At 42.0% G+C, this 24,689-nt stretch overlaps 5 protein-coding genes and 1 non-coding gene across 9 annotated transcripts; 5 read left to right on the top strand and 1 right to left on the bottom strand.

Moving 5' to 3' along the window:
• The first annotated feature begins 129 nt into the window (after positions 1 to 129).
• LOC103987266 (chromophore lyase CRL, chloroplastic) lies at positions 130 to 5,165 on the top strand. Of its 2 annotated transcripts, none has more exons than XM_065186681.1 (9): positions 130 to 429; positions 536 to 585; positions 1,134 to 1,194; positions 1,294 to 1,329; positions 1,804 to 1,854; positions 2,225 to 2,329; positions 4,336 to 4,440; positions 4,561 to 4,653; positions 4,750 to 5,165. In XM_065186681.1, the coding sequence occupies exons 1-9, from the start codon at positions 253 to 255 to the stop codon at positions 4,891 to 4,893; spliced, it is 822 nt and encodes a 273-aa protein (XP_065042753.1). In that variant the 5' UTR covers positions 130 to 252; the 3' UTR covers positions 4,894 to 5,165. The 2 variants fall into 2 exon arrangements, with proteins under 2 accessions (XP_065042753.1, XP_009403792.1); XM_009405517.3 differs by having other exon boundaries at positions 131 to 429; positions 2,225 to 2,317.
• A 325-nt stretch (positions 5,166 to 5,490) lies between these two features.
• Positions 5,491 to 9,444, top strand: LOC135675973 (obtusifoliol 14-alpha demethylase-like). 2 transcript variants are annotated; one of them, XM_065186678.1, is made up of 3 exons: positions 5,491 to 5,663; positions 5,773 to 6,336; positions 8,221 to 9,444. In XM_065186678.1, exons 2-3 carry the CDS (start codon positions 5,860 to 5,862, stop codon positions 9,220 to 9,222), a joined length of 1,479 nt encoding a protein of 492 aa, XP_065042750.1. In that variant the 5' UTR covers positions 5,491 to 5,663; positions 5,773 to 5,859; the 3' UTR covers positions 9,223 to 9,444. The 2 variants fall into 2 exon arrangements, with proteins under 2 accessions (XP_065042750.1, XP_065042752.1); XM_065186680.1 differs by having other exon boundaries at positions 5,857 to 6,336.
• A 911-nt stretch (positions 9,445 to 10,355) lies between these two features.
• LOC103987269 (endoglucanase 12) lies at positions 10,356 to 13,305 on the top strand. Its single transcript, XM_009405520.3, has 6 exons — positions 10,356 to 10,700; positions 10,944 to 11,334; positions 11,427 to 11,734; positions 11,802 to 12,405; positions 12,493 to 12,665; positions 12,744 to 13,305. The coding sequence occupies exons 2-6, from the start codon at positions 10,965 to 10,967 to the stop codon at positions 13,143 to 13,145; spliced, it is 1,857 nt and encodes a 618-aa protein (XP_009403795.2). The 5' UTR covers positions 10,356 to 10,700; positions 10,944 to 10,964; the 3' UTR covers positions 13,146 to 13,305.
• Positions 13,306 to 15,953: 2,648 nt separating this feature from the next.
• LOC135675975 (ethylene-responsive transcription factor ERF113-like) lies at positions 15,954 to 17,896 on the top strand. Its single transcript, XM_065186684.1, has 2 exons — positions 15,954 to 16,663; positions 17,209 to 17,896. Exons 1-2 carry the CDS (start codon positions 16,513 to 16,515, stop codon positions 17,763 to 17,765), a joined length of 708 nt encoding a protein of 235 aa, XP_065042756.1. The 5' UTR covers positions 15,954 to 16,512; the 3' UTR covers positions 17,766 to 17,896.
• Positions 17,897 to 19,517: 1,621 nt separating this feature from the next.
• Positions 19,518 to 19,590, bottom strand: TRNAK-UUU (transfer RNA lysine (anticodon UUU)). Its single transcript has one exon. It is a non-coding gene; the product is annotated as a tRNA-Lys (tRNA).
• A 622-nt stretch (positions 19,591 to 20,212) lies between these two features.
• On the top strand, positions 20,213 to 24,499 carry LOC135675974 (probable glucuronosyltransferase Os01g0926700). Of its 2 annotated transcripts, none has more exons than XM_065186683.1 (5): positions 20,213 to 20,441; positions 20,575 to 20,811; positions 22,921 to 23,309; positions 23,400 to 23,641; positions 23,734 to 24,499. In XM_065186683.1, the coding sequence occupies exons 2-5, from the start codon at positions 20,706 to 20,708 to the stop codon at positions 24,245 to 24,247; spliced, it is 1,251 nt and encodes a 416-aa protein (XP_065042755.1). In that variant the 5' UTR covers positions 20,213 to 20,441; positions 20,575 to 20,705; the 3' UTR covers positions 24,248 to 24,499. The 2 variants fall into 2 exon arrangements, with proteins under 2 accessions (XP_065042755.1, XP_065042754.1); XM_065186682.1 differs by having other exon boundaries at positions 20,586 to 20,811.
• The last annotated feature ends 190 nt before the right edge of the window (positions 24,500 to 24,689 follow it).

The raw sequence follows: 24,689 nt of genomic DNA on the forward strand, positions 1-24,689 counted from the left end.
GTTTAAAAGAACCAGCATGTTTGATTCTAAAAACAAAAACAAGGAAACAAAAAAACAAGCCGCAATAGTTGCGTTTGACGTGTCTTTATCCCTCCCCGTCCCTATTTCGCCAAGCATTGCAAGGAGAGAACCAGACGCCACTACACCGCGACGCGAGAGTTCGATTCGGTAGACTGCTTCTCGTACCCCGGCCGTTGATTTCTCTTAGAGGAAGCGCAGCGGCGGCGGCGGAGGAGGAGGAGGAGGAGGGCGATGGGGACGGGGACGGAATCGGAGTCGAGCAGCGGTGGGGCCGCGGGCCGCGCGCGAGGGCTTGCTCTGAAGGCGCTCCTGCTGCTGGGTGGCGCGCTGTTGCTGAGGCGGATGAGGAAGTCCACCACCCGGTGGGATCACGCCCGCGCCGTCGCCGATTCCCTCTCCGGAGAGAAGGTTCTCCCCATCTTATAATCCATCTTTCTCCTTTCTTGCTTCGAATTGGGTTTCTGTATGCAGTGTTATGGATTCTAACTAGTTTGTTTCGATTGCTTGTGTAAAGTTCTCTCGAGAACAGGCTCGTAATGATCCCGACAACTACTTCAACATAAGGTGCGCCCGTGTATCTCAGTGATTAATGCTTCGTTTTCTTGTCAAAGATTGTCAAGTTCTCTGATCTCGAATGCCACGGATGTGTGTGCATATCAAAATCTAATAGCTTATATTTGGAGTTGTGTGTACATCATTTACATGTTTTGATAAATAATCATCATGGTTACATTTGTTTCTCTTCTTCAAATTAATTTCGTTCCAGTGGCTTAGCGGGTCGCACTAGTAGGAGTTAGATCTTTGAACTAGTGATTATTTTTAATCAACCAAATTGAGTTACATCCGGTGCAAATATGAAAAACGTTAAGATGATTCAAATGCTCAAAGGCATAGTGCTCATTATGCTGAAGTCTCCATCTAGGTCGGCTTATTGGTGAGTTGGGTTGCTTTTCAGATGATCTCTTTGCAGCTCGTACCAGTGAGAGTTGCCTACATTCTGTAGTTTTTGCCTTTTGATATGTGATCAGCTGATTTTTTTTATTAATAAAATGTCATTGTGGTCATTCTTTATGTTGCAAGCATTCTTCTTTAATAGCATTACTTCTAAACAGAATGCTAATGTGCCCAGCGGCTGAGATGGTAGATGGCTCAAGGGTTTTATACTTTGAACAGGTCCCTTCTCGGCTTTTCCTCCTTGACGTTTTGTTCTGCTTTTTTTTTTTTTTCAAAATATGAATTTATTATTTTTTTTCTTCTTTTATCTTTTTGCAGGCATTTTGGAGAACTCCTCACAAACCTTTTCGACAAGTACGATAACTATTTATTCAGAACTTATGCCATCAGTGTTTAGTTTTCCTCCTCTGTTATTTCAGATTCAATGAATGAGGCCTCCCCCCTTCTAAAGAATGATAGAAGAATTGATCACCGTCGTCCTCACTCCTGTCTAGAACAGGCTTGACTTATGTTACCTATCCATTTCCTCGCTTCCAAATCACCTGCGACTCTCTTATTTATGATTATGTGATGTTTCTTGTTTTCTTAAGCTGGAACTCATCCACTCCCCTTTTCCCAAAAAAAATGAAAAAGTATAATTATGATATTTTCTTTATTATTCCTAAGGTCTAAAAAACATGTAGATCAGTTAAAAGACTATGAGGCTCAAATGTTATGTCCAATTCTAGCTGTTGCAGTGTCTCTCTTCACTTTTGACTACAGTTTTTCAACCAATATTGACTTGTGTGGAGCATGATAAGCTGCTTATGGCTCTTAACATCATTGCAGAGATTTTATATGGTGAAGCCTTGTCCAAAAGAGATGAAATGTGATGTTGAGGTGAGAATGGCTTTAAATTCCTTTAATAAGTCAGCAGAAAATCTTATTCTATCTTAATCTTCTGGATTGCTAATGTTGCTGTTTTGGTTCCTGGACTTCATATTATTGTTTTTATCAAATTTAGAATGATTTACATCTCAAAACATTCAAGATTTAGTCTGCCTATGTTGTCTAACAAGTTTCTGAATGACATTGCATCCAAACGGTCTTATGAACTGGAAAAGATACCAACATGTTCTGGCTAGTACACATTTTTACCTGAACCTTGGAGCCAACTGCATGCTTGTTGATACTCCTATCAGTTGCCTAGCATCATCTTATGTGTTTACTATCGTGGACTCTAATTCTTTGAAATATTTTCAATTGACAGTTGAGTTCATATGCAATAAGAGATGTGGAAGAGTACAAAAACTTTTGTGATCGTCCAATGGATCAGAGGCCACAGCCTGAGGAGGTTATTGGGGTATGTCTTAGTGTAAGGAACTTGACTTGATTTCTAGTATCTGTCCTATTTTTTATATGGATATATTTGCAGTGTGGTCTATATAAAGAATATTTCTTTGACAATTGAAATGGAAAAAAAAAGGGGTTTTACAAGATATCATATTCTCTTCTGGTTTTAATCTTGAAATCTTTATTTTAATATCTATTGATTTGCTGCAAACCATAATGCTTAATTAGCAATGTTGTCATTAGTATCTTATGACATGGTACTGCTAATGTTGCAGTATTTAAACCTCTCATGTTTAATCGCATTATAACACACAAACAGTATGCTCATTTTACACAAGTTTCCAAATAATCGGCAAATACTCCTGAAGATAGATATATCTGATCACAGGGGGCTTATTCATGAATTTGGAAAGATAGGATTAAATAAGTTAGATGGACAAAATTATTATCATAGTTGAAACATGAATAAGATTGCTCCTAGGAGTAGCTCCTGGAGTTGGGAGGTACAGTTGACTTAAGAATACTGCAGGCTGATATTCTAAAACAAATCATAATAAAATGAAAAAAATTGTAGCAAAGCTGTTGGTGCCACTGTTTTCTTTTTTCAACGATGCTAGTCACAAGTAAATTGCTTATTCAAAAAAAAGGAAAAAGAATCTCCCACATAGTTCCACTGATTGCTGCTCAAATTTGATAGGTAAACCTAATTGTAATATTATGAAATATTATATTGCAACTGGAGGAACATGAATTACTTATACAAGGAAGTTTTTTTTATGTCCTTAAAATTTGAATTTTGGCATTATTAGCATGATAGTTGGGTAAGGTAATACTGAAGATTTGAACTTATCCAAAGATACTTTAAGTGAGTTGTGGGAAATCTGAGTTGATTCAAATTTATACATTTTGTTGACTCAAGGAAAATCATGTCAACTTGTTCAAAAGAAACTTCAATTGACCATTAAAAATATCGTATAGCTAACCCCTATTAGATCATACTAAACAATTTATGTATTAGATTTATGTTGTCATATTTTTAGCTCTAATTTTTCTTTCAAGACTGTTATCAGGTGTTTTCTATTTGCAGCTAAATTCCATTGCCAACTAAGACTACAATATTGGATCTTTGTCACTGTCCCTTCTGTTCTATCAGCAAAACATGGTAAATGAGAAAGTAAGGAAAGCAAAAATGAGATGCACTGTGAATTCAGAAAAAATCTCCTTCAGTTAATTCTCACTTTGAAATCATTTTCCCATATTTTTAATCCTTAGGACACAAGTTGTGAGAAACTGAATCACAGCAATCTACACAACATTTTTCTGTTCCAGTTCATCTTCAATATCTCTCCCATTTAACTGCAATATGTTTGATTTCATGTCTCTCCCTGTCCTTTTCTTGTATTTTTCTCTTATCGCTTTATTATTTTGCTAAGTGTAAACCGCCCTGAAAGTTTACATCTGGAGGTCTCAGATTGCTGGAACTCTTGGCTGATCATGTACTCTTTGGAATTTGCATAACTGAAGTGGTAGAATGGAGAATAAGAATCATGTCAGGACCCTAAGAGTAGAAACATGGAATTCCTATGTCTGGCTTTGCGCAATTTGAGTTTATTCCACCAGTTAGCTTCTTCCATATTGATAGGGTTATCTTTAGATAGTTGTACAAACTTGATGCAAAATTTCTATATTTAATCATCTGTTGTTTGAATGATACCCTGATTGTTGTAACAGTATACTTTCGTTATTTGGGATAATATTTTGACATCCCCCATGCTACCCGAGATTGTTCAGCAGTAGGTTAAGGTATACATAAATTATTGCAGGCTACTGATTGAGCTCTTTCCCTGCTTGCTTCATAATATTTTCTGGACAGCTAATGCCAATGCTCGTTACTTTTTTTAAGTTTTTATCCTTTGTCAGTTAAATGTGTGGAGCTGTCAGTGTAGTAGCAGCAGCAGTGAAATTCAACATTGTTGCATGTTTGTTTGTCTATAACATGTTCAAACATTTATTATGGTTGTTTTTCAGGATATTGCAGAACATCTAACAACAGTTCACCTCAACCGTTGTGAACGTGGAAAGCGTTGCTTATATGAAGGTTCAACTCCACCAGGTGGCTTTCCTAATACATGGGTATCCTTCTTTGAACCTCTTATCATAGTGCAGGATTTGCTTCCACTCAACTTTGACTTAGACTGAGAATTGTCCTTAATTCTTCACCTTTGAATAAACAAGATTCATCTTCATTGACAGAACGGCGCATTGTACTCTACATCTGAGCTTACAGTTCATAGAAACGGTGAAATACATACATGGGACAGAGGTTACGATGATGAAGGCAATCAGGTGGTCTCTAAAATTTGCTGCACTACAACTTTCCTACATATTGTTTCATAGTAGATTCCAAGGGTTACTTAATTGTGTGATTTCACAAAACCACAGGTCTGGGGTCCAAAGGCAGGTCCTTACGAATTCAAACCTGCTACGCCGTCAAGTTACGACGACATGTTTTCACCATTGAACTTCCCCCCTACATTGTCACTCGAGAAGAAGATGGATAATCCTTTTGTAGTCAGTGAACAATAGCCTTCATAATGTAAATATTTGGTAGATAAAATCTTTATTCTATGTTCGTATTTTGACCCACTCACCCTTCTCCTGCAAAGTTCATCGACAACACTCATGGTTTTCCAAGGAGATTTCTGTATCACCAGATAACCTCAGTGCATGAAGAAGATATATAGTCCATGGGATCTGTGTTCTCGACAGTGTTAGTCACTGCAGTGATGCTTCACAGGTGAGCAATTTATGCCCCTTGGAGGATAATTGTCTTGAAACTGGATGTGGTTGATATTTTACTCTGCTGTTTCTGTTCATCCAAGTTACTCTCTGGATGGCACAATCATCAGTTGTCTACACGAGAATTATGCAGCATCTATGTGATCATCGACAACTACAGCATCGTTCCTCTTGATTTTATATCAGTCTTTCCTGCCTTTCAATTATGTTAGCAGAAATTTACAGGTTGACACGATGCGTGGCACGAATCTAAACCAAAAGAGCAAAACAGGAAACACAAACTGTACCGGTCGCCACACAAGATCCACATTTCCGGAGTCACGTGGACTCGAGCGTACAAGCAGCATTAATTGTTGGTCGGATACGACCCAAGCGTGTCGATCGATGTATCGATTAGCGAGGTGAGACGGAGCAGTGTGATTTTTCTGTCTCGCATGCGTTTCACGTTGTTGGGATGTATCGCGTACCGCTACTTATGCCCTCACCTGGATCTCTCCGTATCCAAACCCTAGGGTTCTCCGAGCCTAATCTGCTCCCCCCTCCTTCTCGGATTTGAGGTAGAGAGTACACACCCCTTCTTTGCCTTTAATTTTTTCTTTGTTTGGTATTGTTTCGTTTTCTGACATTTAAACTCGATTTGTTGACCTTTTCCTGCCTCTTCCTCAGTTTTTGGCTCCCAGATGATGTTCTAAATCTCTTCCCCTCCCATTTTTCGAAAGATCGAATTTTGTTTAGTTTTTCTCGGTGCAGATCATGGTTTCAGCGATGGATCTCAAGGAGCACAAGTTCGTCGTCGCTGGGCTCCTCTTCTTTGTGACCCTTGTCCTCGCGAAGATCGTGGCCGCCGTCCTGGCGCCCAAGTCCAGGAAGCGGCTGCCGCCGACGGTGGCGGCCCTGCCGGTCGTCGGCGGGCTGCTGCGGTTCATGAAAGGCCCGATTCCGATGATCCGGGAGGAGTACGCGAAGATCGGTAGTGTGTTCACGGTGAACATCATCAACCGGAAGATCACCTTCTTCATCGGGCCGGAGGTGTCGGGGCATTTCTTCAAGGCGCCGGAGGCGCAGCTCAGCCAGCAGGAGGTGTACCAGTTCAATGTGCCGACCTTTGGGCCGGGCGTCGTCTTCGACGTGGACTACTCGGTCCGGCAGGAGCAGTTCCGTTTCTTCACGGAGGCGCTCAGGGTGACCAAACTGCGAAGCTATGTGGACCAGATGATTGTCGAGGCCGAGGTAATTATGCGCCTCTTAACTAAAGGTTTTGGGTTGCAATTCCTTTATTCTATGCCACTTGAGCATTTCTTTCTAATTATACCGATCATTATGAACAAGCTTTTGGTGGTCTAGATTGTTATTAACATTTATTTCTTCAACGTTAGATCCATGATCTACATAGCCTACTTTTTCTGGCCATAACTCATGAATGTTAACTTTGTCTCCTCTCACATAATTTTGTCATGGCATAGAACTTTTGAGACAGATGCTTTTTGAGAGAACCGCTCTGATGTGATGGTAGATGTTAATGTCACATATTAGGTAACCTTTTTTTTTTATGTTTTTAGATTTCATGAGCATTTATTATTTACAAGAATCAATGTGCGCCATGAACTTCTGAGATTTCCATAATTTGTATTAAAAGTTTCATGGTCGTAATAAGTATTCTTAACTGATGAGATATGGTCTTTTTATTTATGTTAAAAGTTCTATTGGAAGTTTCATAGTTGTACTAAAAGTTCTAATTGAAGTTTTATAGTTGTCATTCTATCTAAAAGGCTAACCCTTAGATGAGACATGATCTTTAAATCTACATTTTTAGCAGAGACATATACTTCTAAAAGGAACCATTTTGATGAGATGATTCTGTTTGTGATGTCACATATCATGGAAGTATTTATCTCCAATAATGGTTTTTAATATTGAGGACTTTTTTCGTTTACAAAAATCAACATTTTGGATGCCATAGACTTGGAACTTATTTACCAGTGAATTAAACAGTGAGTTCTGTGATTTTCATAATTCAGAATAAAAGTTTCATAATTGTATATAATATTGCACCTCCAACCCTTCATGAACTTCTTATGAAGAATGGTTAACTACTCCTATGCTTCATGGATACTGGAGTAGTTGTTACTCCTAACCCTTCATGAAGTTCTTGTAATTACAGTTTTGTTTTACTTGATTGATTCTTACATGACCATAATTTAGAACACATTTTTTCTACGTAGAAATATTTGTTCAATGGTGGATTGCTCAAAAGTCCATTTCTTTTCTGCAAGTTCTGTTATTGCTATTTCCAGTTCCCTAATGTTTATTGATGACAGTAGATTCTTGTAAACTTGTGAGGTATAACTTGTTTTTGAAAAAGAGAAACATGAGCCCTGCAACACAGAACATTATTTGTCTTGAATGAATATGATTTTGTTGTTTATCCAGATTATTCTTTTATCATATTCTGTTAGATGTTTGCTTCCTGGATCTTGAGCTATTCTCTTGAGATTTATAAGCATGCGAATGCCACTTAGATCAGCATTTGCTCACTATGATGTGGCTGGAGTTTTAAATGTCAGACAAGTTTTGTTTTGCGCAAAGATATCATGTTATTTAGATGGACTGAGGTGTGATTACCCTCAGATGCCATGCATGGAATCCACATGTGGGACTCATTCATCAGGTCTGCAAATAATGACATCACACGATGAGATTTGGTCTACCTTAATAGCAATATCCTTTTGCAAGGGGTCTAAAAGTGCTGCCCCTTCTGTCTTCATTAGAAAACCTTTGTTAATGTATTGGTTCAATATCAGTTGTTTGGTTGGGGTGAATCTCTCTATCCAAATACACCCAATCCTCATAATGTATTTTTCTTATATTTATAGAAGAAAAGCCCAAGGTTAATGATGTAGATGGTCCTTTTCTTAAGGTCTCATATTTAATTTCATCTTCTTCCGGTTTCACTGCTTCAATCAACAATGACATAGTTTAATGTTAACATTGGTAAAAGTTCTAGTTTAAAACAATAAGGGTTAAATTAGTTTCTGTATTTCTCCAAGGACCATGTGCAACTGCTGTTTTATAGTTCAAGTGATTATGAAAAATGTTTGTTATTAATTTCTGCAGGACTACTTTTCGAAATGGGGAGAGAGTGGCACAGTGGATTTGAAATATGAGCTGGAGCATCTGATCATATTGACAGCAAGCCGATGCCTGTTGGGGAGGGAAGTTAGAGACAAGCTCTTCGATGATGTCTCTGCCCTCTTTCATGATCTCGACAATGGCATGCGCCCCATCAGTGTCATATTCCCCTACCTCCCAATCCCAGCCCATCGCCGACGTGATCGTGCCCGTGCTAGGATAGCTGAGATCTTCTCCACCATCATTAAATCGCGCAAGAGTTCTGGAAAATCAGAGGATGACATGCTGCAGTGCTTCATCGATTCAAGGTACAAGGATGGTCGTCCAACCACTGAAGGAGAGATCACTGGGCTGCTCATCGCCGCCCTCTTTGCAGGACAGCACACCAGTTCTATCACTTCCACCTGGACTGGGGCTTATATGCTCAGCTACAAGAAGTACCTCACAGCTGCTCTCGAAGAGCAGCGGGGGATAATGAGGAGACACGGCGATAAGGTGGACCATGACATCCTATCCGAGATGGACGTCCTCTACCGTTGTATCAAAGAAGCTCTGAGGCTTCACCCTCCATTGATAATGTTGCTCCGCTACTCTCATGATGACTTCACAGTTGCAACAAAAGATGGTAAGGAGTATGATATCCCGAAGGGCCACATAGTAGCCACCTCCCCAGCTTTTGCAAACCGGCTACCCTACATCTACAAGGACCCAAATACATATGATCCCGACAGATTTGCACCGGGGAGAGATGAAGACAAGGCAGCTGGAGCCTTCTCATACATTTCATTTGGGGGTGGGAGGCATGGGTGCCTGGGGGAGCCCTTCGCATACTTGCAGATCAAGGCGATATGGAGCCACTTGCTGAGGAACTTTGAGTTTGAGCTGATATCTCCCTTCCCTGAAAATGATTGGAATGCGATGGTCGTCGGGGTCAAAGGAGAAGTGATGGTGCGATACAAGCGGCGTAAGCTGTCCATTGACAATTAACAGGTGTGATGGTGCAGTACAAACCACGGATGCTGTCCGGGGACATTCAACTGTTTGTTGTCTCCATCTCTATCCTAGTTCGAATCTGTCATCGTTCTTCTTCGAACCTAGCTGTTTCATTGTTGTAGTATGCATGATCTTAAATCTAGATGTAATTGTAGGATGCGTGCTTTGGTCTTGTGGTTTGCAGTACTCTTGAAGCCATCCAGTGTTCTACTGTTCTGAGTTGTTTGTCAGTGTGTGTTAAGCAGTTGGCAAGTTGATCCCCAAATTGTCATTTGTCACATAGTCGATGCATTCCTTCAAACCAACCTGGACTGGCTTGAAATGTTGATCTAAGTATAGTTTATGATTATGAGGGATGCATAAAATAACAAGAAAAGGAGAGTAAATGCAATTGCCATTCAAACTATGTTCATACAAAGAATATTCTTATGTTTTCGACTTGTATGCATAACCTTTTAAATCAACCCAATTCATTTGTATCAATAATTTCACTGCTAATAAATGTTGTCTCATAACTACTGTGAAAGAAAAACAATTACTTATCACATCAAACAATGCAATTACCATAATTTATGATGGTATTTAAAATTTACAACAATGATTATATTATATTTTTATAACAATATATAAAAAATATTAAGCACAAAAAATGACATGTAACAAGAATAGATTGACGCCTCTGACGTATCGAGATGGTAACGACATCGGTGCATTCATATGATCCAGCAAAGGTTTTCTTTGGAAGGATAATTAGCAGACTTATAAGTTCACTTTTTGTAAGGCGAGAAAGAGAGAGATAGGAGAGGTGCGATGCATGATAGCTGGTGCCAATGTGGGATCCAACTGTGGGAGCAAATCATAATGGTAAAGATATTTCGGAAAAACCAAATAAATATCGTCATAAATACTAAAAGCTAAAGAAAGAAACGGATAGCATTTGATGTCTAGCTGTGTCAGAAAATGCCAGAAATAAATAAAATATATTATAATTTCTCTCTCGTAAAGAAGAAAAAAAGCACCCGATCTCGACCGTAGGGTTTCTAATTAACGGTACAGATTGGTTGAATGTTTTTGTAATTATACATTACAAAGGTGCTGTTTTGTGGATTTCATTGCTCCTCCTCACCGATGCGATTCTTCACCCCGGAATATTAGCGTCACCGCCGCCGCCTCCTCCGTCCCTCCCTCATCGTTGCCTCTTTACCTTCCTCCATCTCTCTCTCAGGATCGATCTGCTGCTCCGCCGTACCCCATCTCTTTCGTCGGCGCTTCCTTCACTGCCTCTCTCTTTCTACCTCGGTCGCTGTCGTCGTCGTTGAAGTGGGGCACCACCACCAACAGAACGAGATCCTTGTATTTGACGAAGGGTCATGGCTTGTTAGGAGGAGGAAGAAGAAGAGAAAGGGCGGGTGCAATCCTTAGAGACCGCTTCATGGGGAGACCGACTCGGCATCAGTCTTAGTTCCGCACCAGTAAGTGGTCGTACCTCAACCCTAATCTCTGCTTCAGAATTTTGGGCGTGAACTCTGTTACATATCCAAACATGGTCCATTTCTTGTCATTGATGCTTTGCTGCTGCTGCTGCTGTTGTTGCCCATCGTTGGTGACGAAGATTATCCGCACTTGCAATATGATATTGTTTGTGTTACGTTACATGGCTATTCCAATTCCTAACGCTCTTTACTTTGACCCAATCGAATTCCGATTGTGGCAAGGAATTACCTAAGAACACCACGATGCATTATTCCAATCGATGGGGCGGGTCGTTCGACATCCAACACGATTCTCACGCGGATGACGTGCAAAGCAGCAACATGGCGATCGACAAGGCGGCGCTTCTCCGCGAGCAACTAGACGAGACGCAGCAGGGGTGGCTTCTCGGTCCCAGGGACGTCAAGAAGGACAAGTACATCGACCTGTGGATCGTTGTCTGTAAGAAGGAGATGGCGAAGTGGGTAGTGTACTCACTTTTGATTGCATTCGTTGTCATCGGAGTCCCCATCATCGTCGCAAAGATGATTCCGACGCACAAAGAGCCGGTGCTGCTGCCGGACGAATACACGGTGGCCCTCCGCCTAGCCCTCGAATTCTTCAATGCACAAAAATGTAAACCTCTCATTCTCTTCTTCTGCTCTTTCCCACCTTTCAATTGACTCATAATTTCGATTCTTCTCATATTGTTCTGTTGAATTCATCAGCTGGTAGGCTGCCGAAGAACAATGGAGTGCCATGGAGGGGGAACTCTGGCCTGCAAGATGGATCGGAGTTATCGGACGTGAAAGGTGGGTTAGTTGGAGGTTACTACGACGGCGGGAACAACATCAAGTTCCATTATCCCATGGCCTTTTCCATGACACTGCTAAGCTGGTCCGCCTTGGAGTATGGTTCAAAGTATGAAGCCATCGGAGAATACGACCATGTCCGGGACATCATCAAGTGGGGCGTCGACTACTTGCTTCGCACCTTCAATTCCTCTGCCTCAACCATCAACAAAATGTATTGCCAGGTATCAAGATGTTGTTTCCAAGTAGAATTCTTTTCTCCTTCGAGCTTACTGCATCTACTGACGTTAGGTGGGGGTTGCACAAAGAGATTCCAACAATCCGGATGATGAATACTGCTGGCAGAGGCCAGAGGACATGAACTATCCTCGGCCGGTGCTGATTTCTACTTCCGCGCCTGATTTGGGAAGCGAGGTGGCTGCAGCCTTAGCTGCTGCTTCACTTGTATTCACGGAGGAGGACACTGCTTACTCTACCAAACTGGTCAAGGCAGCGAAAACAGCTTACCGGTTTGCTACAGAGTCAGGGCAGCAAGCACCATACTCATCTGGGAACCAGCAGATAGCAAGGTTCTACAACTCCACTGGGTATTGGGATGAGTTCATATGGGCCTCTGCTTGGCTGTTCTATGCCACTGGAAACTACACCTATCTGTCGCGTGCGACCGATCCCCGCGTCTATCGTAATGCTAATGCTTCCTTCTTGAAGCGCCCGGATTCGAGGGTGTTCAGCTGGGACAACAAGCTTCCCGCAGCCCAGCTACTCTTGTCAAGGATTAGGGTTTTCTTGAATCCAGGATACCCTTACGAAGACATGCTCAGTGAGTTCCATGCTAACACGGACATAAACATGTGTTCTTATCTCCGTCAGTTCAACGTCTTCAACTGGACCAAAGGTAACTTCATCTGCTCCAAACTTCAGCCTGCAGTGCCCGCACGGATCGAGGTAAATACACATCTGTTATTGCTTGTGTGCTGTGTAGGAGGACTTGCTCAGCTGAACCGTGGGCGGCCTCGGTCACTGCAGTATGCAGCGAATGCAGCCTTCCTTGCATCCCTCTATGCTGACTACATGAATGCTAGCCGAGTCCCCGGATGGTATTGTGGACCCAATTACTTCAACTCAAGCACACTTGGAAACTTTGCAGCCTCTCAGGTGCAGTATCAGCCTCTCCTCTACTTGTTTGCGATTCAATTCTGTTTCCGAGACCTGTGTAACGTTTCCCTCATGCAGATCAACTACATCTTGGGAGCCAATCCCGGTAATATGAGTTATTTGGTAGGCTATGGGCATAGATACCCGAAGCATGTGCGCCACCGAGGTGCTTCTACCCCCAACAATGGCCGCCGGTACTCGTGCACTGGTGGACGGACGTGGCGAGACTCCAAAGCAGCGAATCCTAATGTCATCACCGGTGCCATGGTCGGTGGCCCTGACAAATACGATCGCTTCTTCGATGAGCGGAAGAACGGGAACTACACCGAGCCGACGCTGGCCGGGAATGCTGGACTCGTTGCAGCTCTGGTCTCTCTTACAAGCAGCAGTGGCGTGGGCGTTGACAGGAACACCATCTTCTCTGCCGTGCCATCTCTCCACTCCAATAAACCTCCGCCACCATCCAATTGGAATCCATAACTCACTTTTGAGTGGAATTAAAACAATAGCGTTCATACCAAATTCAGTCAAAACCTTGCTAGTTCTTCTATTTCCTGCAGAAAAAACTTGCGATTCACATGGTGGTGGTGTTGAAAGTTTGTCTTAGTACAATAACATGCAACAGTAGTTTTTATTAGCAGATGATTGTTCGTTAGCTGGACCTCTCATCTTTGTTTGATCTCAAATCTGCCTTCATAATGGTGAGAAAATTAAGTGGTCCGTAAGTTGTCTCCCTCCGTGCTCTGCATTATTTGTTAGTTTATCATGTTAACTGCATTATTATACATTTGCTCAACAAATTTATATTGGTTAGTAATAAGATACATTCGGTATAGAGAAGAAACACTATGCACTTAGAGTAAACAGAAGGTACTTTGTTTTGTTGATAGCCATGGTACGCTAACTCCAAATTTTCTACTACATTGCAATTTTACTTGTGCAGCAACTTTGTCCAGGATGGGGTGATTGCCTATTTTGCAGGAAACAGAAGATGCTCTGGAAGGCTCTGATCTACCTTTGTCAATTCTCATTGTTGGAGTTGGTGTGACTGACACTTCAAGAAAATGGAGGTAAATTTATTTTTAGATAATCATAAACCTTCTTTTAGCAGCCAATTTTGAGGAACTTTCTTTTGTTTGAATTTTCAGTCACCGAAGCATCAATAACAATCTCATCTTGAGTTATTTGTTTTATCCTCTGTAACAATCTCACTTACACATGGTAAATTTGATGTATCTTTATTTAATTTAGTTTTCGATATTAAAACTTTTTTTGTATAATAGTAATGTAATGATGATTTTTCGCATATTATTAAGTTAAAATATACTGTTGTCGATCAGCCATTAATTTCATAGATGTCTTCTTACCACACCTTTAGCTCAGCTTCAATGAGACTCTGAAAGGAATGTTTCGGGGTATTCACATGTTGAAGAGATAAATTGTGGACTTGCATGTTCGTTGGGACAGATGAATCCTCTTGGACAGTGGATACTGGGGTGAGTCCCTTCCTGAAAGAAACAAAATTATTTGATTCACATTCGTTTCGAGATACTTCATCTTCTGCCACATACTATTTAATCTTCATTCAATCTCTCTAGGTTGCATCTATTGCTTATAATTTGTACTCAGTTCTATCTAATGTTGCAGACATTGTTTACAATTTGCACCCATCAATTGTCTTTTTGCTCCATGCCCAATTTATGATTTCTCCTCTTTGACCCGTCGACTGTAACTTCACGTCTAATATCCACTTGTAGGACTGACTACAAAGATCACTATGTTTTCGTTTACTTTCATGGCCACACTATGACACATTGCTACTTTTTCTTGGGTTACAATAATTAGAGCAAGTTGAGAGAACAGGGAATCACCCACCACTTTCCCAAAGTCTGCCTGTCAAGAAAAACATGCTCCTCATTGGAATGTGTCTCAGTTAATAATGCATTTGGTGCCAGTCATTGTGTACTTTACAATGCATTTGGTGCAATTTCTCTCTCATATGTAAAGATTATTCTTCTTCTTCTTCTTCTTCTTCTTCTTTTGGATCTCGTGTGTAAATGTTTTATAAGCTTAGTACTGATGGTAACCTCCTTGTTCTCATACACCACTCATTTGCTTGTCAGGTTGAGTTTGGGTCACATCTAATTTGACAACAGTGTCAATTTTTTTTGTTGTAGTGTAGCCTTCTTCTGCAAGCAGTTTCTTCGATGAGATTACGGGTGCAAGCATCAGTCGTCATCCAAGTTATCTTGACAAGGTATGATGATTGGTAGGTAGGTTTAGTCCGGATATTGACCGGACACAACTGTGATGGACACAGATGTCCGCCCGATCATTGTAAATGGTTCGTCGCATGTAGCAAAGTTTTACTCCGTTTATTCCAATCATCGCTTAAGATACACATCCATTTTTGGGGGGCTTATTGTCTTTGTATCCGATGATGCAGAACCTTTGGAATCCCGGCATGAAAAGGCTCACCCACATTGGTACGTTGATTCATATATACCCGTCTCTTGGCAAGGATTAGGTTACTGTTCTTGCTTTTCTCGATCAGGAGCATCATGGGGTGATGGAAAGGCCCCATAGTGCTTTCATGTGGTGGTAAATGCCCTCTCAAAAAAGTGAGAAGAGGAACAGGAAGCAGCACCGAGTCTGATGGGTTTTATCATACAAGGCGGTGAACACTGAGAGCTTCGCCAGAACAGGGAGCTAATTAAGTCGATGCCATCGACTTTGATTACACCTAAGAGAATTTTTCTTGAAAGGATGTTCAAATCGAAGAACTTTCTGTGACGACCGGGAGCTTAATTCGGAAACGTATCCGGTGAGAAGAAAAGGCAGAGTGGGAGGGAGACACCTGCGATTGACCACGAAGGTCCTTTATGGCTGCCTGTAGCTCGGGAACTGCGAAATGGAAGCTCCGAGAAGGAAAGAGGAAGAGGGCGAGGGGGTGGGAAAAGGCCAAATCAAAGGTATAGTTTTGCAGCGGTAAGCAATCTCCAGAAGCAAGCAAATAGCCAAGGAAAGCTCGAGGGGAGCAAAGACAGGCACGGCACGTGTCTAGCTTGGCATTTGAGGCTCGGTAGATGCCACCCAGAACAAGCTTAGATACTTGTTGTAGACGCTTACTTTGCACAAAAGCAACCGTGATGCTGATGCTGAGAATAAGTAGGTAATTAAAGGTTTTATCATCTGGCTGATGGTATCGAGTAGGGATGACAGAAACTTGCTTAGGTTTTAGCAGTCATCTGCTCTTCTTGTGTTCTTCTTCCTTAGTGTTTGACCTTGAAGCTGCAGGGAAGGAAGGAGTCTTGGTTCGATTCACTAAATTCTATTGACTTTTTTGGCATGATCAACACTACGCTTTGACCTTCTCATCTCATTTCTTCTATCCATCCTTGGTCAACGGTCAAACGGTACAGCAAGAATGTAGAGCTCATCAAAGCCGTCGCCCAGCCCAATCATCAGAGCGTCTGTTCTTATCGCAATCCCGAATCATCCACTCTTTATCTTTCCTTCTGCTGCGACTGCTCCTCGATCGGCTGCCTCTCTCTCCTCTCTCTGCTGTAAATATCTCCGTCTCTCTCTCTCTCTCTCTCGCTGCTGTATATATCTCCGTCTATCTGTAGTCTTTCTTTGTCGTCGACGTCGCTGTCACCACCAACGTATATCACCGGATCCTTTGTCGGGGGGACGGAAGGAAGAGGAAAGGTCAAGAAACGATAAGGTGGATCGAAGGCCTGGGAAGAGGCCCCTTCCTCCTGATGAGCTGGAGAAGAAGGAAGGAGACCAGCAGCAGGCGGTCTCACGCTTCGCCTCGTCACGCGCCGACCACGACGCATCGGCCATGGTGTCCGCTCTCGCGCACGTCATCAGCTCGAGCTCATCGGTTGTCGACACCCGAGGAGGGGAGCCAGCGTCGACCCAACAGGGCATAAAACTGGAGGAGGCTGTAGGTCGCGGCGACACGGAAGCCGCACAGGTCTCGGAAGAGCAAGGTATACCTTAACCATCTTGCACCACCATGATCTTGAGCGAACCTGAAACTTAGGTGACCAGATTCCACAGTTCTATAAACCGGTGAATGCAATAGCAGACCTCCAGCTACTGTTACTATCTCGTAGGTTTACTGTTTCAGCAAAATCGTACTATTTATTTGCTGTTAAACGAAGAGGAACACCAAGCTTTTGGTTGCAATAAGGTGACGGTCTCGAGAGACTTCCGAGCACAAGCGAGAGAGAGAGAGACAGAGAAGAAGCCACAACAGCAGTCTCTGGAAAACGCTAGAAGTAGGTAGATTATTCTATTTCTTCGTGGGCTTAGTACTGTACCAACTATCAATTTTTCGGAATTTGACCAAAAATAAGCATCAAAATTGAAGTAATTGCCCCTTGATTTCTTGTCGTTCGAAGCTCGTAATTAAAAGTCTTCACAGATGAATTATTGGTAGGGCAAACTGGTCGTAACATGTCAGTGAGTTATCACGTCTCTCTATATAGTGCTCGCTACATGCATGTCGTTGATGTGAACTGAAATGATGAAGGGAATGTGAGGAGAAGACACTACAGGGGAGTGAGGCAAAGGCCGTGGGGCAAATGGGCAGCGGAGATAAGGGACCCCAGGAAGGCGGCTCGTGTGTGGCTCGGGACCTTCGACACGGCCGAGGACGCGGCCGTCGCCTACGACGAGGCAGCGTTGCGGTTCAAAGGCACCAAAGCCAAGCTCAACTTTCCCGAGAGAGTCCAAGGCCGGACCGACCTCGGCTTCCTCGTCAGCCCAGGGGTCCCCGAGAGGCAGCCACCCCGAGTACCGCTACAGCTGCCTGCGACCTCGTACCCCGACCTGCTGCAGTACGCTCAACTCCTCCAGAGTAGGGATGAAGACTTGCAGAATGTAGCTTCGGGGCTGTACGTCGGCGGCACCTTCACGCCGGTGTCCTCTCAGACGCCAACAACTTCTGCTTTAGGGTCTTCACAGCACTTCTTGGACTTCTCATCTCAGTCTCAGTATACGAACTTTTCTTCGTCTTCTTCTTCTTCGTCTTCTAGCTCATGGGTTCATGGAGAACAGAAGGACAAAGACGGCAGTCGACCTCCATGAAGATCAACAATCGTGTTGAGGAACGAAAGTAAGATAAAGTGAAATGGTATTTATTTGGTAAATGTACCTGTTTGTTTTGTATCCACAAACTTTTGTTTGTGAGAATCCATCTTCCTTCTATTTTGCTTTCATCTTCATCTTTCAACAAGTTTTTGCACGAACAGTCTTTGTTCTCTTCGTCGTCTGCTACTGGTGACTAATGAGCTCACGTAAGTGCAATTGCTATACATATGAAGCACGATGTTTTTGGATGTGGAAACAATAAGATTAATCATTTAGAGAGAGTAGCAGATGGGAGAAAGATGATGGAATACCATGAGAGAGTTTGGTCAAACGATGGAGAGCAGCATGTAGAAGAGAGAGCCGGAGTCTGGTCAGAGGCTCTTGCCGCATGCACGTGTATCGTATTTATTACTAGGAGGGCTGCTTACTATGCACGTCTCCTGCACTTCATATGTTTCGGGTCACAGAAACCAAGTCAATCTGTTCTTGCTCAAACGGATGGTACACGCACACATGCAACATGTTCTTGTTTCACTGTGTTCTTGAACAGTCAACGCGAGCCTGTTTCCACCATGATCTCTTCAGGTGCGCACGTACGAGCGTGAGGCCGAAACCTGGGTCGTATGATATCACTACTTCCGACATGACATCAATCGGTATCTACCCAACGATTCTGCAGCCTTCCTGTCTGTCTTCCGGAAAGTTCAACCAGCTTCCACGATTAATCTTCTTCCGCTCGTCTTCACTGCAAGAAACGGTGGTCACCAGAGGAGGTCGATCTCAGATGTCCAACACATGATAAAGAAGCACCAAAGTACAGTCTAAGATGGAGGAAAGAGAAAGAAGGAAAGCCATCGATGGCATGGTCTTTGTTCAACCTCTCAGCATCATTCTTTGCGTTGCTGGTCGTGGAAGTCGGCAGCTTTTTTACGGTTTGGTCTTTGTGAGGCACGTGAATTAATGAATGAACGAAGATAACATTTGTCGAGCAGAAGAAGACCGGGAGGCATATAATAATGGGAATCTCAGCTTTATGGCTTGCTTCAGTCAGTGACTCTTGGGATGACAATTGGCGAGTGAATACTCGTCCACCGTCACAGTCATGGATTTTAGTCCTCACGTCTCTTTCTCCATCAAAGCCACTCCTACGGGACACGTTCGAGTCTGCCCTTTGATCCATCTTCTCCTTCTTTAAGATTAGGAAAAAAAAACAATCAGGATTTACTTGCACGCGGCCACAGTTAGGTTTGCAATAAGAAAAACTTTCGTACCTGGCAAAGACTACCCACTGATTTACCTGATATGTGGCTTCTCAGAGAAATTTTAGTCGCTGGGAGCCCACAATGGACCCTACATTTTTTTCCGAGCATTAGGTCAGCGAAAAGTTGATTCGTCTCCTGTAAGAGTGCAGTCACCGCAGGTTAGAAGAATCCGGAGGAATCTTCAGGGATATAATTTTCTTGGAGCCTCTTTACTCTCTGAGTTTTGAGCGGTAAGCTTACCGTGAAATGATTGGACCTTTAATTCCTTCCTGGGCAAATATTTGGGGTGAGATCTTACATGTGGGCCGATCCGTTTGCCGTACGGCCCACGATTACAAAAGAGCCCGTACATCGTTGGGCCATGTTGTGCTTGCCAAACAAGGCCCAGCAAGGTAATGGTCCGATAAGTATCAGGTAAATTTACCGCCAGCAACCTCAAGAGAAAGGAGGCTGTAAATAACTTTTAATTTTGGCCTCGGTTAAAAATCGCCGTCTGTGGGAATCGAACCCACGACCACATGGTTAAAAGCCATGCGCTCTACCGGCTGAGCTAAGACGGCTTACATTTATGAATTAATATAAAATTATATAACAAAAAAAGTATTCGAATGATATTAATACGAAAAGAAGTTTCAAACTATATATATATATATATATATACACACACGCACACTTTGTCTCACTCTCCATCAAACATAGAAAATGAGATTTCTTTAACCTATGAAATAAAGGGGGAAATTATGAAAACATGCATATCACATTACATTTGAGGAGGACCTGATGGTAGTCCTACAACTGTTGATGGCCAAACTTTGAATTTTCCACATAAATTTCTTTGATCTGGTCTACACCTTCCATCAGTTGTTTTTGTCTTGAAATTAATATTGTCTTTTGTTGAATGACTTGCTGCTGTCAATGATGGCAGAAAATTGACTTAGATTGAAGTCAGGTGCATTACCTATGGGAATGAATACAAAAGAGAGCCCAAGTCATGGTGAAGATGATGTAACATGGATTCTGATAACATGTGAATAGCAATGAGAATGCCAGCAGAAGAAGCAACAGAAGTTGCCACTTCCCTGTCATCCATAGCTTCTTCTACTGAGCTAAATGTGAAATGTATGAGAAACACTTGAACATCGATGCTTTGGGCAGAGGCAATGAGGGACTTCCCATGTGGTTGATGTGAAGATAACATGAGAAAGGAAGAAAGGAAGGAGGTCGGTGGGTGATGGGCGAGTGAGGGGAGAGTTGTTGAATTGTTAATGGAAGGTGCCCCCTAAAGCTCTTCATTAGGTGAGAGGTTGACTTCTCATCAAACACAAAGCCTTCGAACTCTCAAGAAAATTACATCTCCACAAAATCTACAAGCAAAAGGACTGCTTGTTTTCGCTTCATCCTCAAGCAAAAAGTACATTTAAACCAATCTCTCTCTCTCTCTCTCTCTCTCTCTCTCTCTCTTTTGAATTAAATTTTATATATGTATATATATGTAATACTTTTTCCCTTTTTTGAATTAAATATTACCTCTCACCTTCTATTAGTTTCCATTCAGCGCAACCACCGTCTTTAACATTCCCACACTCTTGAAAGGGAATCTTCCACTGTCCTCGCGGAAAGCTTTTTCTTTGATTTCTTTGGTGATTCCTCCGTCCGAGGGGCTGAAGCCACGGCTATGGGGAGTGGGACTTGGATTCTTGCACTTTTAGTTCTTCAGTCTGTCTTTGATGGGATCTATGGCCTGGAGCAGGAGGTCAATCGCCGGACAGAGAGGATTTCTGGTGAGTTTTGTGTTCAAAGTTTGGTTTTTTGTTCTGTTGATTTTGGATTTTGTTAGGATTTTATTTTTTGTTTTTCGAGTTTACTCTGCTCTTTTTTCGTTTGCCGGGGGGGGGGGGGGGGGGTGGGGGTCGTCTGGATCTGCGTTGGGTGTTGATCCATTGGGATGATGATTATGGCTATATTTCCCCTTTGGAATCTAGGATGACCTTTGCTGTGCTGATAATAAAGAAATTTGATTGCTTTTGGACTCGGCTTTTGCTTTGCCTGTTGCGTGATGACTTCGTGACGATGTTCTGCTTTACGATGGCATGTTTTGCTTGATAAGTTTAGTGGGTTTTCAAGTTTATTGCGCACTTCAATTTGTTAGAGTTGTGGAGTTTTCATTTCTTGTTCATGATGCCCTGAAACAGAATGCAGGTTTTGCAAGAATGAGAGAGAGTCTTCATATTTTACTGGTTAATTGGTGTAGTTGAGATTACCATGGTTCCCATAGCCATTGAGAATTTGCTACTTATTTCTCGCAGTTGAAATGTGGCTTTATCTGAAAAAAGGTTAATGGGATGAAGTTTGTGAATATTGGGATGGGAAATTTGTGGATATATCGATTAGAGCTTAGAGAACCATCTTGTTTTGTTCATGTTTTCTCCTAGCCCAACATATTCGTATTGAACAAGCAGTTGGTTGACATTCACCATGTCTTCTTTTGCATGGTGTTCTCATATGAATATCTTTCGAGTTAAATTGTCGAATTGCCAGTGCACTCTCATCTACCACTCATATGCTGACTGAAACAAATAGTCCTAACATGGGAACCAGGGACAATCATGTGACTCTTGGGACTCCAAAGAACTGGACCAGAATTCTTTTAAGATTTGCTTGATTATGTAGTTTGTAGCTCTGCAAAAGGATCTTCCTCATTGTTTACACTGTTTTTCATGATAGTGTTTGCCTGTGATGTTCCATTAGTTTGCTGCATTACTACGTTATCTGACTGACGTTTGAGGCAAAATTACGAGTAGTCATCCTTGTGATTACTCCTCCTGAATATCATATTTGGGTGGTTTTTCTCATGTTTTAGGTTGATGAAACTTATGCTTAGTATCGCCTATGTTTGTGAAGTTTGAAGAAGTTGAAGGCCAAGATCTTAGTTACCTCATGCATGATGCGTGTGTTTGATGAAACTTATGCTGCACTCTTGCTTCCTGGAAGACGAGGTTATCTGAGATCTTGAAGGGATCTCCATCAAAGATTGCTATTTCATGTATGGTACCAATCTCGAGCTAACCAATATGTACCGGCCACCAAAGTATTCTGTGATACATGCTGATGGTCCATACCCATCAGATTTTCAAGGATATATTGGCACGACTTGGCACAGCATGAGAACCCATATCAATATCCTATCAGACTTATATGTACTGGCTGGTTAATCTCAGTATAATTTGTCATTAGACTATCGATCCTCAATTGGATTTTCATCAGTTTAGTAACAAACTAGGTTTTATTTCAAGCTACAGAATAAATTGAATAAAAGTCTCTCGCTTGACTAGAATTTTAGATAGAGAAATCTTGAGATATGTGATGATATCAAATTTGATGATACTTTGGGATCCATCCTTAGTTTGCCTACAAGAAGGTTCCAAAAAGTTGTCTCATGTTAGCATATGTTCTTAAACTTTGGCTGAAGTTCAATTCTCTACGTTGTAATTAAAGGTTAACTATCTTACCAAGTAATTCACTAAAAATATTACCTGCAACACGGCTTTGAGCCAGTAATAGCTCTAACTTGGTCAGCAGTACTACTGCCAGACTATTGGAGGGCTAGGCCCCAATTTAGCATTACTAGTATTTTTCAATGAGTGCCTATCATAAATCAAGGTCAAGAAAGTTGGTTTATCTTTATGGATCATGCATGTATTTATGCTGGAAAATATGTTTGTATGTAATATTAGGTATTTCACTGATATGATTTCTTCTTAACAATTGTATACAATTTTGATGACATTTCCAAATTTGCTAGCTGTCAAACTTGTTGGTTGATCTGGAATTTCTTATCAGTTTCTGGAAAGAAATTCTGGCCTCTGTTTAATGGGATATTTTTACTGTAGGGAGTGCCGGTGATGTTCTGGAAGATGACCCTGTCGGTAGGTTGAAGGTGTTTGTGTATGAGCTACCCAGCAAATACAACAAAAAGATTCTCCATAAGGATCCCAGATGCCTGAATCACATGTTTGCTGCGGAGATCTACATGCATCGATTCTTGCTCTCTAGTCCTGTTCGAACTCTCAATCCTGAAGAAGCTGATTGGTTCTATGCACCGGTGTATACCACCTGTGACCTAACTCCTAGTGGACTCCCCTTGCCCTTCAAATCACCTCGGATGATGAGAAGTGCAATAGAGTTGATTTCCACTAATTGGCCTTACTGGAACAGAACCGAAGGGGCCGACCACTTTTTTGTTGTTCCACATGATTTTGGAGCATGCTTTCACTATCAGGTGTGAATTTTATAATGGTCAAGAATATTGCGCTTCTCTTTGTAATGTCTTTTTATTTTGTTATATGTCGACCATTTTCCTGTGATTTAGGAAGAAACAGCAATTGAACGCGGAATCCTTCACTTGCTCAAGCGTGCCACGCTGGTCCAAACCTTTGGGCAAAGAAATCATGTTTGCTTGAAGGATGGTTCCATCACCATTCCTCCATATGCCCCTCCACAGAAAATGCAAACTCACTTGATTCCTCCGGATACTCCTCGCTCAATCTTTGTCTATTTTCGGGGTTTATTTTATGATGTTGGCAATGATCCAGAGGGTGGATATTATGCAAGGTAAGCTTTGATCCTTTTATATTTGTGCATAAATCTGCTATGTGAAGCTTATATCTGGTGCAATTATATTTCTTACCGACTCTGTCATGCAGAGGCGCGAGGGCATCAGTATGGGAGAACTTTAAGAACAATCCACTTTTCGACATCTCTACCGATCACCCTACTACTTATTACGAAGATATGCAGCGGGCTGTTTTCTGCTTGTGCCCATTGGGCTGGGCACCATGGAGCCCTAGATTGGTAGAAGCAGTGGTGTTCGGCTGCATACCTGTTGTCATAGCAGATGATATAGTGCTTCCGTTCGCAGATGCAATACCATGGGAGGAAATTGGTGTGTTTGTGGCTGAGGAGGATGTGCCAAAGTTGGACACAATCCTCACATCAATACCGATAGAGGTAATTCTAAGAAAACAAAGATTGCTTGCTAACCCTTCGATGAAGCAGGCGATGCTGTTCCCGCAACCAGCCCAACCCGGTGATGCTTTCCATCAGATACTGAATGGACTTGCTCGGAAGTTGCCACACGACGAAGGTGTTTTCTTGAAACCAGGTCAGAAAATTCTGAACTGGACCGCTGGTCCTGTAGGTGATCTCAAGCCATGGTAGTGGCAGCTCACAGCCCTCTGCAGTTGCCGCTCCAAGCTGCATGCTTAAGCTTTGTTGCTCTTAATTGCTTGAAGTTTACACCTTGTTTTGTTGCCAAACCATGGCATTATCCATTTTTTGTAGCTTTAGAATGTTAAATACCTGATGCATGGTATGGGTTGTATGACTGAAATATGGTGTTAAGCAGTCAAATAAAAAAGATGGTATGAAGAAACTGTCCAAATGATAAAATATCATCATATCCTTTTAGCTTGTCTGGAGATTTTTTGCTTCTTGTGAGTTCACATCAGATGTGAATCGCTTGCATAAGAAATCTAATGTAATTTTTTAACCAGCAAGACGAGAATGGGGATATCACAATTAGAATTGCAAAGGATCTAACAAGCACTCTTCTCCCAACAGCAGTCAAAATAGAGAAGATGCTGCATTGATGCCAGAGAAT

The sequence above is a fragment of the Musa acuminata genome, chromosome BXJ1-6 (genome assembly GCF_036884655.1).
Source record: "Musa acuminata AAA Group cultivar baxijiao chromosome BXJ1-6, Cavendish_Baxijiao_AAA, whole genome shotgun sequence".
Classification (NCBI taxonomy): Eukaryota; Viridiplantae; Streptophyta; class Magnoliopsida; order Zingiberales; family Musaceae; genus Musa; species Musa acuminata.